The 13,815-nt window shown below is 39.3% G+C and overlaps 1 protein-coding gene across 5 annotated transcripts in view; it reads right to left on the reverse strand.

The window, feature by feature from the left end:
* ralgapa2 (Ral GTPase activating protein catalytic subunit alpha 2) overlaps nucleotides 1–13,815 on the reverse strand; it is a 562,522-nt gene that overhangs the window by 176,686 nt on the left and 372,021 nt on the right. For all 5 annotated transcript variants that reach the window (XM_043696530.2, XM_043696527.2, XM_087991613.1 and 2 more), the window contains one exon: nucleotides 7,197–7,324. In XM_043696530.2, coding sequence (XP_043552465.2) covers nucleotides 7,197–7,324 — 128 coding nt within the window. The remainder of the gene's footprint in view (nucleotides 1–7,196; nucleotides 7,325–13,815) is intronic.

The following is a 13,815-nucleotide window of genomic DNA, read 5'->3' on the forward strand; positions in this document are numbered from 1 at the left end:
ATCTAGTCCATTACTTTGCTTTCAGAGACTTCCTGCTACAAAGGGGGCAGATAATCTATTGTCCATCCTTCATCAGCGCTTTAGTTTTGCTTACTGGCTTGCAGTGGGACAACAGCAACCAATTAATGGTGATTAATCTGATGCCTCCTCACCTTATATGTGGAAAGGGTTCTGACATTTAGCCCGACAGCTTATCTCACTAAAATGTGTGAATCAATCTGTCTTTTTCCATGCCTAGACAACATTTGGTCCATCACAGTACAGCGGCACCTCATTCAGTACTTTTCACACCAACATAACAGATTTAATGAGTTCTTTCTTCTTGTATATTTCCTTGTCATAGTTCATATAAATAAGTATCTTTGTAACCATTCCTGTACACGCACTGCGATTTTTTTTCCTGCGGTGTGATGCAATACTGCAAGTTGCTGGTAACAAAAATATGTTTTCAATGTAGGACATTTAACATTAAATGCACACAGCAAATAGTATATGCAAATTTATGGCAAGTAGATTATTTAGTTAATAGGAAATGAATATACATATGGAAACAGTATTTGTATTCTAGTTTTTCTGCAGAACTGACTGCAGAATTCAGTGATTTCTGATGGCTAATGCCAAATGTCGCACCTGCTTTTCTATGATAATAGCTCAGATGCTTGAGTTTGCCACTGGGGATCAAACCTCAAGCCTTTGGTTCAGGAACAAAAGGAGGTGCATTCCCCGATGGACCTTGCTCTTGGATGGCAGTGTACAATAAATGCCGCGCAGCAGACTGTGACAGCATGTGGTTGCACTTGTGTCTGCTGTGGGACCTGTAGCAGGAATTTCCAAATGCTATCACCCCTACACCAGCTTCATTCTAATTTTGATCTTTATATTGTGGGTTAGGAGAAGGAACGCACAAAATTTTAAGAAGTGAAATATAAGTATAGAATGATAGCAGATGTTATAATTTTAATAATTTATATGCAAAATACGCTGTGCCAAAGTAAGTAAACATATTGTTACTGTTAAGTTTTTTAAATCACCAGTTTATCAACTACCAACATTTGAAATGACTCAACACTTGTTTATCTTTTAATAAGGCCTTTGTTAATTACCAAATCATGTTATACAACCAAATAAAATGAGTGGAAGAACAATGCTAGCTGTCGCATTTCAGACAAGAATTATACCTTCATTTAAATGTTGGTGAGAACAGAATGTTTTGCAGGAAACTTCACTGAATGCTTTAAACTTCTGAAATACTTTACAGCTTTAATGACCTATTTATGTCAAATTTACTGTAAGCAACATATTTCCTTTTCTAAGCAAGTCCTCCACATCAAGTAAATTCAATATAATTCCATTCATTTTAATTCACAAAATACTGAATTCAACAGAATATAACTTCAAACGAGAGTAAAGTCACTACTCGAACAAGTGTTTTGAGTTACCAATAAATTGAAATATTTCTCCCCAATGCAAAAAGTACCATTTTAAAAATACAAACATTATAATTGATGTTGTCTCCAGGAAGAGAGTTTTAATTTTTCTTGTAAGTGCAACTCATCTGTAGGAGAATATATCTACTAGTATTTTAACTGCTAACATTATACACAAAACATGTAAGATTTTTCAAAGGTTTTATGTATTTTTAGATTATCACAAATATAAATGGTTCAGTCTAAAATGGTTGACTGCACCTCAGTGGGATTTGGACTGTACCTGCAATTTACGATGGAAAACACCATCTTGCATAAGTAGCTACATGATCCACTTTCAGTATAAATATCAGTGAACACTAATTAAAAATGCCCATCTTTGAAAGGCTCACATGAACACATACACAAGCAGGCTAACTAAAACTTTCCAAATTTAAAGAACTGCAAAAGAAGAAAATCACCACAGTTCTTCACAACTTAAGTTAAAAAGAACACTGGAATATGTGCATTCAAATACATCCAATATCTTTTGTGTAATTCAATATAAAAGGGTATTTAAACTTTACTGCAACAAGCTTCAGGCAGAAAGATGTGTCTCCTACTTGACCCAAAAGCATTGTGGTGTTTATTATTATAATGGATTAATTGGGATGTATTTCCTTAATACGCTCATTGCAACTGAACAAACAAAATCCTTTCTAAAGCATCCATAGAAGTTCATATTACTTCCATTATGATTACACAGGAGTTAAAAGAATGAAATTCAACATGTAGGAAATAATTTATACAGACTTATCTACACTGTGAGCTACTAAACATGCACAACACCGGAATTACTTTTACACGAAAATAATATTTAATATAGGTTTGTCAAATTGTTTTGGCTACTGTAAACTTAAATCTGAAACATCCACAACGTGCTTTACAAACACAACCTTTTGGAATTATGCTTGATTAAAAACAAAAACAGATCTAATTCTCCATAATTTTAACAATGCTAGACACTGTCTTTTTGACCAAATGACTGCAATGCACACCCAAGGCTAAACAAAGAGCAACGAACCTTTAGGTTGCTGTGGCAACATATCCTCTGATATTGTCCTCCACTCAGCTGGAGTATTCACTGCTAGTAGGCATTGTGCCTTATCAGATTTCTTTTGCAACCTGCTGGCTGCAGAGTGCAATCTTTTTCCTCCTACCTCTCTCCAATTGAGATGCAAATTAATCTTCTCTGCTGATTAAATTCTCCTTAATCTGACTGTCAAGTGCAGATGTAATCGGAGTTTACAGTCGAGCAATAAAAGCTGTCAGAATGAGGGAGTGTTTTGTTCACAGACATATTATGAAAAGGGCAAGATTTGCCATACAGATTTTTAAAATTCAACTTCACTGCATCGACAAATAATGCAACATGTCAAAAAATGTCCTACGAGTTTACTGTACAGAGGTTATTTAATTCTCTGTGCTCAAGTTCTTCCTTAGGATTTTTTGAAATGCAAGCTCTGTGAAGCATGTTGCTCCTTCATATAATGCATTGCATCACAGTAAAGAAAGCAGATGTTCAACAATATCTCTGGTGTACGAAACGGTTCAAACATTTTATAACTAAAATAGTATTTATTCTTTCTGTTAACGACGTCAATTTGATAAATCTAATTCATTACTAAGGAAGTGAATTTCAGTCAAATCCAGGAATATACACCACAATAATATAAAAACAAAATATGCAGATGCTGGAAATCTTAAACTCTCACAAAGAATGTTGAAGAAACTCAGCAGATCTGACAGCATCTTTATTTCAACATGGCAGCAGTGGAGTAGGCAGTATCCAGAGCCTGGGCTTGTCCACTCAGTCCTTCTGTTTTTCCCCTTTTTCAGTTTTTAAACTTTTTTTTGATTTACCTTCTGGAGAGAGATCAGGGTCGACAGCGTGGCAGTGGTTGAAGTATGGAACGGGAATTTGGTGCTCAGCCATAAGGCATCTGTTTAGCCAGGTGGACCAGTAGCACTAGGTAGCATTGTGGCATCATCGAGGCCTTCAGTGGTTGATGGTGAGGTGGCTGGTGAGTCTGGATGGAAGTCGGCAGCAAGGGGTGGGAGTCGAGTGGTGGTGACACAGCAGCACGGAGGACATTGACCCCAGCATGGGGGAAGAGAATGAACTTTTGTGGGGAAAGCCAGCGTGAAGTGACTGCATGTGGAGGACTGCAGGCCCATGGCTAAATGGGCCATGATGTAATGCTGAACTTCTAACTTTATTTTCTTTATTTTTCTACTTTTTATTAAGAACTGTAATTTTGAACTTTTATCACTTCTTTATTTTTCTACGTTGTACCTAATATTTTATGACGAGTTACCTTTGTACCTAAGATAGTGCCAGGAATGGCGACTTTGTACACTTTTCACTATGCCTGTATGGGAGTACATGTGGCAAGAAAGCCCAATTCCAATTCATTTGTAGAGAGAACAAAAGAATTAATGTTTCAAATCTGGTATGACTCTTCTTCAGCTCAAAAATAAAGATTTCTGAGTTTCAACAGCATTCTGCTTGATTAATATACATTATAAACTATCCTCAATAGACAGACAATTTCAACAATAGTTTCAGTTTCAGTTATTCCGCATGAACACCATTATAAACATTAGTCAATTTAGGAAACATTGCTTGCAATCAAATGCAAGCCCTGCAACACCAGAAGTCGCTTTAAAAATTATATTAGCAGTGACTTGTAGAACATTTGCAGTGACACTGGCAACTCAAATGTAACTATTTCTTTAAATAATCATCTGACTTCATTCTGACTTTCCTATGCCTTAATCATCCTGTTCCTTTCCTCCCTCTTGCATCATTCCCATTCCATCCCTTTGTCCCATGCCAATCCCCAGCCCTCTCATCTCCACTGTATATCTTCCATGTTAAACCTTTTCACCCATACTGTCTAAATCAATATCTTTCATGCTGCTTCCACTACCCTTTCCATGCCATTCTCTCTCTCCTGATACTGAACCCATACCATATGATCTCTATCTTAACTCAGACAGTCCCTCTAATCAAGATACCTTTATTATCAGGCTCCCCTCATCTTCAATCCAACAAAACATCTGCAGTGAAATTAGTACCTCAATTATTGCTGCACTTCCTTAAATACCTATTGCCATTCTAACCTTCCCATGCCAATTCATCTTTCATTACTTTTGCACTGTCCCTTCATATGCCAACACCATCCCATTTCCATTTCTTCATACAATCTATGTACCTATTCCATTCTATTCTTAATCCTTCCCATCCTGTCCTGACACTCTCTTCTTGTAGAGCCCTGTGCCTCATGTGCCAGATTGGTCCGATGCCATATTGGTTGATCAGATACATTGTCCCAAACATTCTGAACAGGAGGTAACAAAATCTTTTGAAATTTTCAACATTATTGAATGACATCTGTGATGATTAATTTGAGAGATTATGTATATATACATTTATCATTCCTAAAATATGGATCTAAAAATACTGAATACAGTGTTGGTTACTTCTGTGAAGTGTTTCTAAAATAAAAGAAAATAGGTCTGGCTTTTCTTAAGAACAGTGACCTCACTCAGTATGTGTCAGAGAATAGGTGATTGGGAGTTCCTAGAACACTGATGTAAAATTTTGAACCCTGGTGGTTTATGACATATAAAGTACATAATGAAGGCTTTTAGCTAATCTTCAGTTTAGAATAATCAAGGACTGATTTTAGCTTAAAAATCCAGAGACTGAAAGCATTTAGAGCAGTTTGGAGGAGTCCTGATGGGGACAGGAAATAGCCTATATTCTCACCTGGAAAGGTGTTTTAGAATAGATCAGGGAAGACATAGTTACATCAGTGGCAAGTTTTAGTTAGTGCAACTTCCATACCAAGAGTGCATGGTTAGAAATTGCAGGTTATTAAAGCTGAGAAGGTTTAAGCTTTCAGTTTGGTGAGTATTTTGAAATTGTTAAGAGTTCCTAGATTATGTCCAGGAAAATTTCCTGTAGCAGTATGTGACTGGCCCAACATGAAAGGATGAATTGTTGGACCTGGTACTTGATCTGCTTGGCCCACCTTGCTTCCAAGTGTCAGTGGGGAAACATTTTGGAAACAGTGATCATTATATTGCAAGATGATGATAGAAGAGGACAATACACAACAGAGAGTGGGAATAATTAACATGAGGAGAGCTTACTTCAATGGAGCTCAAAAAAATGCGAGGCTAGATAAACTGGAACACAATGTTGGAGAGAAAAACTGTGGCTGAATGATAGGCTACCTTCATAGCTTTGGGAACAGTCAGGGTATATTCCTTCAAAAGGAAAAAATAATGCAAATCCAGAGCTCCTTAGATGATAAAAGAAATCAAAATTAAAATAAAAAAAGACAAAGTATGCTTTTGACAGGTATCAGGTAGGAAATACAATTCGAGTGGTTTGGGTGTCTGGAATGCACTGTTTGGATATGTGGTGGAGGCAAGTTCAATTGAGGCATTCAAGAGAAGATAAAACAATTATTTGAATAGAAAGATTGTGCAAGGGCAGGAGAAAGGCATAAATCACAATGCTTGGTTTATGGCCAGTGCTGAAATGATGGGTTGAATGGCCTCCTTTTATGCTGTAACACCTCAAATTCTACAGATATAAAAATACTTCACAGTTCCCAGAAGAGAAACTGGCGAACTTGTTAGGTAGAACTTAAAGATTTTATATAGGGGGATAATTTCTCTGGATTTCAATTGCAATAAATAGATGAAGTTGTTAAAGGTTGAAGCTTAATTTTGCTGGCTGTTTGAAGATTTTCTAAACTATGCTCTTTATCTGGACAGCTTTTTTGTTTTCTATTCAGAAACTTCTGTTCTGATGTTAAAGAAACACCCCTGTATCGTGTGACTATGTTTCAGTGACTGACCACTACATTAACCAAGTTTTTGAAAAGCATGTATCAAGCCAGGTTTCTCTTGGATCAGAATTGTCTAGTCATTCCATCCACTGGGATCACAACATTAATGCCGAACCACAAGTTTGCAAACTAGCACACACTGCAGAAATATTACCTGAAGCATAAAACAAAGTGATCAAAACCTTAAAAAGCAGAAACAAAAATGGTTTTACTTATCAGAATACTGTATCTTCCATGTTTCTGCTCCCGAAGTTCTGTACTAAAATGATGCTGATGTTATTGAGAGACTGCTCACAAAATTCTGTATAACTGGACCTTCCAGACAACAAACTTCTTGGCTGGAGTGATTATAACACATTTTAAAATCTTCCTGTAACATTTGGACACTGACAATATATGGGTAATAAATGTTTGTCCAGCCAGCGATATTCACACCTCACGAGCAATGAAAAAAATGATGTATCCAGGCATTGCCTACCAAATCAAAACACTTCAGACAGACAAAAACAAAGTACAACATCGAGAAAATCTTTTCTCTTTGTCAACGTTGTCAATAGAGAAATGAACTATCCACAAAAGACTGAACAACACAACAGATTTCAATAATGGTGTCTCGACATTTGAAATTTAAATATTCAATAAGGTGATGTTAAAATCAATGAAAATTGTGATGTCCAAATAATGAAATGATTTAAGTCCAATTTGGCCACTCAATGTGCATTAAAGAATGACTAAGCACCACATCAATGGCTTCACTCCAAAAACAGCATGCCATTACTTACCAGAAAAGTGAACAAAATAAGTTTAGGGAAAGAAACCAAAATTTTCATCAAGACTGTACTGCATCAGAAGAAAAGGATACAAGCTCTGATAGAGAGGTATAAGTGACTTCACAGCTCGACTGGCATTGATGCCTGTGGCACGAACAAGACTTGGCAGAAGCTTTTCATTCACAATGGCTCCATCAAAAAGAGGACCAAAAAATGGGACCTGAAAAACATTAATCACCTCTAGAGTTATGTCACAATATGTAGTTCAATATTCACATCAAGAGAATTAAAAGTTAATTGCTAACTGCAACATGAACAATTTCTAACTTCCATCAGATGTGTGTCCTATGAGAATGTACAAAAGCAAGTACAAGCCAGGAAAGGTCCAATTGTCTCATTAAGTTCATTCATTCTATATATTATCTACCTATACGATATGCTAGTACATTAATAATGACCGTTGAAAATGAAATACGTCATATACATGATAGCAGGGATTTTAAACCATCAAACAAATGTGATATGGCTAAACCCGCAGCGCAATTCATAAAAGCCGAATTTGCATCATTGTTAACATATTTAAATCAGCCTCCCAGCAGCAAAAGGGTGGTAAGAACAGTCAGATTTAGGTCAAAAAACATTACCAGAATTGTTTGAAAATTAGGAGGCAGCACTGATATCTTCAGCCAAATATACATACATACACACATCCATCTGCCATTTACTTTACCTCCCACCTAGACCCTCTTCCAGCAGTTGAGTTGTCCTCCACTCTCAATAGGTTCAAACTCAAAAATGACAATGCACCATTGTGACGCCCGAAACCCCAGCACAGTCATTGCTGTCCAATCAGTAATTCCCTTGTAGCCACCATCCAAAGCATGGAATTTATGAATGAAAAGTAATTGCTGTATCTCCAAAGATCATGCACATTAGAATTGCTCACTACCAGGTTTGAAGATGAGGTGCAGGCGTCTAAGATTCAGTCGGAGGCCTTCTGGCTGCCTGAGTGCCTGCCTCTGACATGTCTGAAACTTTTATGGCAGAGAGAGTAGACAGCATGACCATTAGCAAAGGTTCACACCAACTCATGAGGCATTATTACAAGGGACCAAATACTCGAAACAGGTAGATTTTAAGAGGTTTCAATCTCTCTCCAAGCCACCTGAGCTTTGTCTACAGGGCTTCATTCACCTTTCTCATTCTCCCTAATCATTGCTGCTGATATGGACCACAATCTCTACTTGTTCACCCTCCCAGCTTATATAACAGCTCAATGAGATCCTTGACCTTTGTACCAAAGAGGCAACATGCCATCTTGGGAGGAAATTTGAAGGCGCAGAAGTGCCTTTTTGTCCCTCTCACTATCCCTCTCACATTTTCATTCTTACTTCCCCGCAAGTTCAGCTCAGCCAGCCACGTAGACTCAAAGGAACCATTATTTTTACTAATTTTAATTAACAGTAATTAACAGCTAATCCTAAAGCTGAACAGAATAGCATCGTTACAGCTTCAGGACTCCACATTCTGCATGAATCTTCCTCATGTTCCTGAAATCTTGATATGTCCTGTGGTCTCATCAAAATTATGGGTTTTTACATGGGAAGGGACCAGCAGGGTCATATTATAACTAACCAAAAAGATTAATGGTAATTTCCTGTGAACAGAATCTGTTCAACAACCCCTCAACATTCCCTCCCAACCCTATTCAGCCATGATCTAATCCAGTAGCATATCTGCATTTTAACTTCACCTGCCTGCCTTACTGCAGTAGATTTTATTCCCCAGGTTGTAGGAAAAATCCAAGTTTTTAAATTTTCATTTCAATAGTAGTATTTTGGGATGGTGACAATCCAGATTTTTACTTTGCATTGTACAAAGAAATGCTTTCTAATAAAATGCACATGAAAAAAATGGCATTGAATGAATGATGCATGATCACTGACTGTATTAAAGGCTGGGATTGACACATTTTTAGGTTTTCAGGGAATTGAGGAACTTGGGCATTGGTCAGAAACTAGAATTCATGCTCAACTTCAATCATGATTGCACAGAATGATAGAGCGGGCTCAACAGAACATATGATCTGTGGTTATTCTTGCCCTATCTTAATGGTTGATGTGTGACAGCATTCAACAGCTTGGCTCTAAGCTGATATCCAGTCTTTCTGGATTTCCACCCGAGAAAACATTGTTTTGGAACTTTGGGAAAAAAAAAGTCAAAACAACAGCAGTTTAAAAGGGAGAAGAGCAGACAAAGGAAGCACATGGTGAGGACAGTGCAGGACAGAGAGAGAGAGAAAAAAAACCTGCACAGTTACTGCCTTTGCTGTTTGAATTCGTGTATGGCTGGACATCGGAGTGCATCTGGGAAAATTAACAAACAGTGAAATTCACGACTAATCTTGGAGGAACTGTTGGGCGAAGTTCACAGCACAGAATCAGATAAGTTAATTGTTGTTTTAAATCTGTCCAAGAGAAAGGCTGCAGTAGTGGATACAGTGGATTCTTTCTTGATTATATGTTTTTGGAGATAAGTCTCTTGATTAAACTTAAAATATAAGCCATAGCTATTAATTTAACCTGTGGCAGTGTTTGTAGAGGAATGAGACAGTGTTATTTTCTGGGTCTGTAGATTGTGAAGGAGCAAAAATGGCCTTTACAGTGATATGTACTTCTTGTCAGATGTGGGAGTTTAAAGAGAGTTTAAGGGTTACTGCGGATTATATCTGCCATAAATGCTGTTGGATGCGAATCTTATCAGATCAAGTGGATCGGCTGGAGAGACAAATAGAAGCGATGAGGAATTTGCAACAGCAACAGTATGTGATGGATGGCAGTTATAGAAAGGGGGAAAGTGTCAGATACAGTCACATAGATGGGTTAACTCCGGGAAGGGTAAGAGAGGTAGGCAACTAGGGCAGGAGCCTTTTGTGTATATACCCATTTCAAAGAGGTATGCTGTTTTGGAAAATGTAGGGGATGATGGATTCTCAGGGGAACGTAGCACAAACAGCCAAGTTTCTGGTATTGAGACTGGCTCTAATGCAACGAGGGGTACGTCGGCTTCCAAGAGATCAATTGTGTTAGGGGATTCTGTAGTCCGAGGTACAGACAGACGTTTCTGTGGCCAGCAGAGAAAAAGCAGAATGGTGTGTTGTTTCCCTGGTGCCAGGATCAAGGATGTCTGAGAGAGGGTGCAGAATGTTCTCACGGGGGAGAGGGGACAGCAAGAGGTCATTGTCCACATTGGAACCAACGACATTGGAAGGGAAAAGGTTGAGACTCTGAAGGGAGATTACAGAGAGTTAGGTAGAAATTTAAAAAGGAGGTCCTCAAGGGTAGTAATATCTGGATTACTCCCAGTGCTACAAGCTAGTGAGGGCAGGAATAAGAGGATAGAGCAGATGAATGCATGGCTGAGGAGCTAGTGTATGGGAGAAGGATTCACATTTTTGGATCATTGGAATCTCTTTTGGGATAGAAGTGACCAGTACAAGAACGACAGAATGCACCTAAATTGGAAGGGGACTAATATACTGGAAGGGAAATTTGCTAGAACTGCTTGGGAGGATTTAACCTAGTAAGGTGGTGGAGTGGGACCCAGGGAGATAGTGAGGAAAGAGATCGATCTGAGATGGGTACAGCTGAGAACAGAAGTGAGTCAAACAGTCAAGGCAGGCGGGGACAAGGTAGGACTAATAAATTAAACTGCATTTATTTCAATGCAAGGGGCCGAACAGGGAAGGCAGATGAACTCAGGGCATGGTTAGGAACATGGAACTGGGATATCATAGCAATTACGGAAACATGGCTCAGGGATGGGCAGGACTGGCAGCTGAATGTTCCAGGATACAAATGCTACAGGAAGGATAGAAAGAGAGGCAAAAGAGGAGGGCGGGAGTGGTGTTTTTGATAAGGAATAGCATTACAGCTATGCTAAGGGAGGATATTCCTGGAAATACATCCAGGGAAGTTATTTGGGTGGAACTGAGAAATAAGAAAGGGATGATCACCTTATCGGGATTGTATTATAGACCCCCCCCCAATAGTCAGAGGGAAATTGAGAAACAAACTTGTAAGGAGATCTCAGCTATCTGTAAGAATAATATGGTGGTTATGGTCGGGAATTTTAACTTTCCAAACATCGACTGGGACTGTCATAGTGTTAAAGGTTTAGATGGAGAGCAATTTCTTAAGTGTGTACAAGTCAATTTTCTGATTCAGTATGTGGATGTACCTACTAGAGAAGGTGCAAAACTTCACCTACTCTTGGGAAATAAGGGAGGGCAGGTGACTGAGGTGTCAGTGGGGGAGCACTTTGGGGCCAGCAACCATAGTTCTATTCGTTTTAAAATAGTGATGGAAAAGGATAGACCAGATCTGAAAGTTGAAGTTCTAAATTAGAGAAAGGCCAATTTTGACAGTATTAGGCAAGAACTTTCAAAAGCTGATTGGAGGCAGATATTTGCAGGTAAAGGGACGGCTGGAAAATGGGAAGCCTTCAGAAGATGATAGCAAGAATCCAGAGAAAGTATATTCCTGTCAGGGTGAAAGAGAAGGCTGGTAGGTATAGGGAATGCTGGATGACTAAAGAAATTGAGGGTTTGGTTAAGAAAAAGAAGGAAGCATATGTCAGGTACAGACTGGATAGATCGAGTGAATCCTTAGAAGAGTATAAAGAAAGTAGGAGTATACTGAAGAGGGAAATCAGGAAGGCAAAATGGGGACATGAGATAGCTTTGGCAAATAGAATTAAGGAGAATCCAAAGGGTTTTTACAAATATATTAAGGACAAAAGGGTAACAAGGGAAAGAATAGGGCCCCTCAAAGATCAGCAAGGTGGCCTTTGTGTGCAGCCACAGAAAATGGGGGAGATACTAAATGAATATTTTGCATCAGTATTTACTGTGGAAAAGGATATGGAAGATATAGACCGTAGGGAAATAGATGGTGACATCTTGCAAAATATCCAGATTACAGAGGAGGAAGTACTGGATGTCTTGAAACAGTTAAAGGTGGATAAATCCCCAGGACTTGATCAGGTGCACCCGAGAACTCTGTGGGAAGCTAGAGAAGTGATTGCTGGGCCTTTTGCTGAGATATTTGTATCATCGATAGTCTCAGGTGAAGTGCCGGAAGACTGGAGGTTGGCAAACGTGGTGCCACTGTTTAAGAAGGGTGGTATGGACAAACCAGGGAACTATACACCAGTGAGCCTGACCTCTGTGGTGGGCAAGTTGTTGGAGGGAATCCTGAGGGACAGGATGTACATGTATTTGGAAAGGCAAGGACTGATTCGGGATAGTCAACATGACTTTGTGCGTGGGAAGTCATGTCTCACAAACTTGATTGAGTTTTTTGATGAAGTAACAAAGAAGATTGATGAGGGCAGAGCAGTAGATGTGATCTGCATGGACTTCAGTAAGGCGTTCGACAAGGTTTCCCATGGGAGACTGATTAGCAAGGTTAGATCTCATGGAATACAGGGAGAACTAGCCATTTGGATACAGAACTGGCTCAAAGGTAGAAGACAGAGGGTGGTGGTGGAGGGTTGTTTTTCAGACTGGAGGCCTGTGACCAGTGGAGTGCCACAAGTATCGGTGCTGGGCCCTTTACTTTTTGTCATTTACATAAATGATTTGGATGTGAGCATAAGAGGTATAGTTAGTAAGTTTGCAGATGACACCAAAATTGGAGGTGTAGTGGACAGCGAAGAGGGTTACCTCAGATTACAACAGGATCTTGACCAGATGGCCCAATGGGCTGAGAAGTGGCAGATGGAGTTTAATTCAGATAAATGCGAGGTGCTGCATTTTGGGAAAGCAAATCTTAGCAGGACTTATACACATAATTGGAAGGTCCTAGGGAGTGTTGCTGAACAAAGAGACCTTGGAGTGCAGGTTCATAGCTCCTTGAAAGTGGAGTCGCAGGTAGATAGGATAGTGAAGAAGGCGTTTGGTATGGTTTCCTTTATTGGTCAGAGTACAGGAGTTGGGAGGTCATGTTGCGGCTGTACAGGACATTGGTCAGGCCACTGTTGGAATATTGCGTGCAATTCTGGTCTCCTTCCTATTGGAAAGATGTTGTGAAACTTGAAAGGGTTCAGAAAAGATTTACAAGGATGTTGCCAGGGTTGGAAGATCTGAGCTACAGGGAGAGGCTGAACAGGCTGGGGCTGTTTTCCTTGGAGCATCGGAGGCTGAGGGGTGACCTTATAGAGGTTTACAAAATTATGAGGGGCATGGATAGGATAAATAGGCAAAGTCTTTTCCCTGGGGTTGGGAAGCCCAGAACTAGAGAGCATAGGTTTAGGGTGAGAGGGGAAAGATATAAAAGAGACCTAAGGGGCAACTTTTTCATGCAGAGGGTGGTACGTGTATGGAATGAGCTGCCAGAGGATGTGGTGGAGGCTGGTACAATTGCAACATTTAAGAGGCATTTGGATGGGTACATGAATAGGAAGGGTTAGAGGGATATGGGCCGGGTGCTGGCTGGTGGGACTAGATTGATTTGGGATATCTGTTCGGCATTGACGGGTTGGACCGAAGGGTCTGTTTCCATGCTGTACATCTCTACGACTCTAAAATAATTCTCTCAATCGTATCAATTCCTTTAATCATCTTAACATCTCAGTTAAATAGTCCTTTAACCTTCTATACTCAAGTGAATGCAATCCCAGTCAATGCAATCTGTCCTCATAATTTAATCC

The sequence above is a fragment of the Chiloscyllium plagiosum genome, unplaced genomic scaffold, assembly GCF_037043375.1.
Source record: "Chiloscyllium plagiosum isolate Xiang-an unplaced genomic scaffold, Cpla_swu_hap1 HiC_scaffold_10, whole genome shotgun sequence".
NCBI lineage: Eukaryota > Metazoa > Chordata > Chondrichthyes > Orectolobiformes > Hemiscylliidae > Chiloscyllium > Chiloscyllium plagiosum.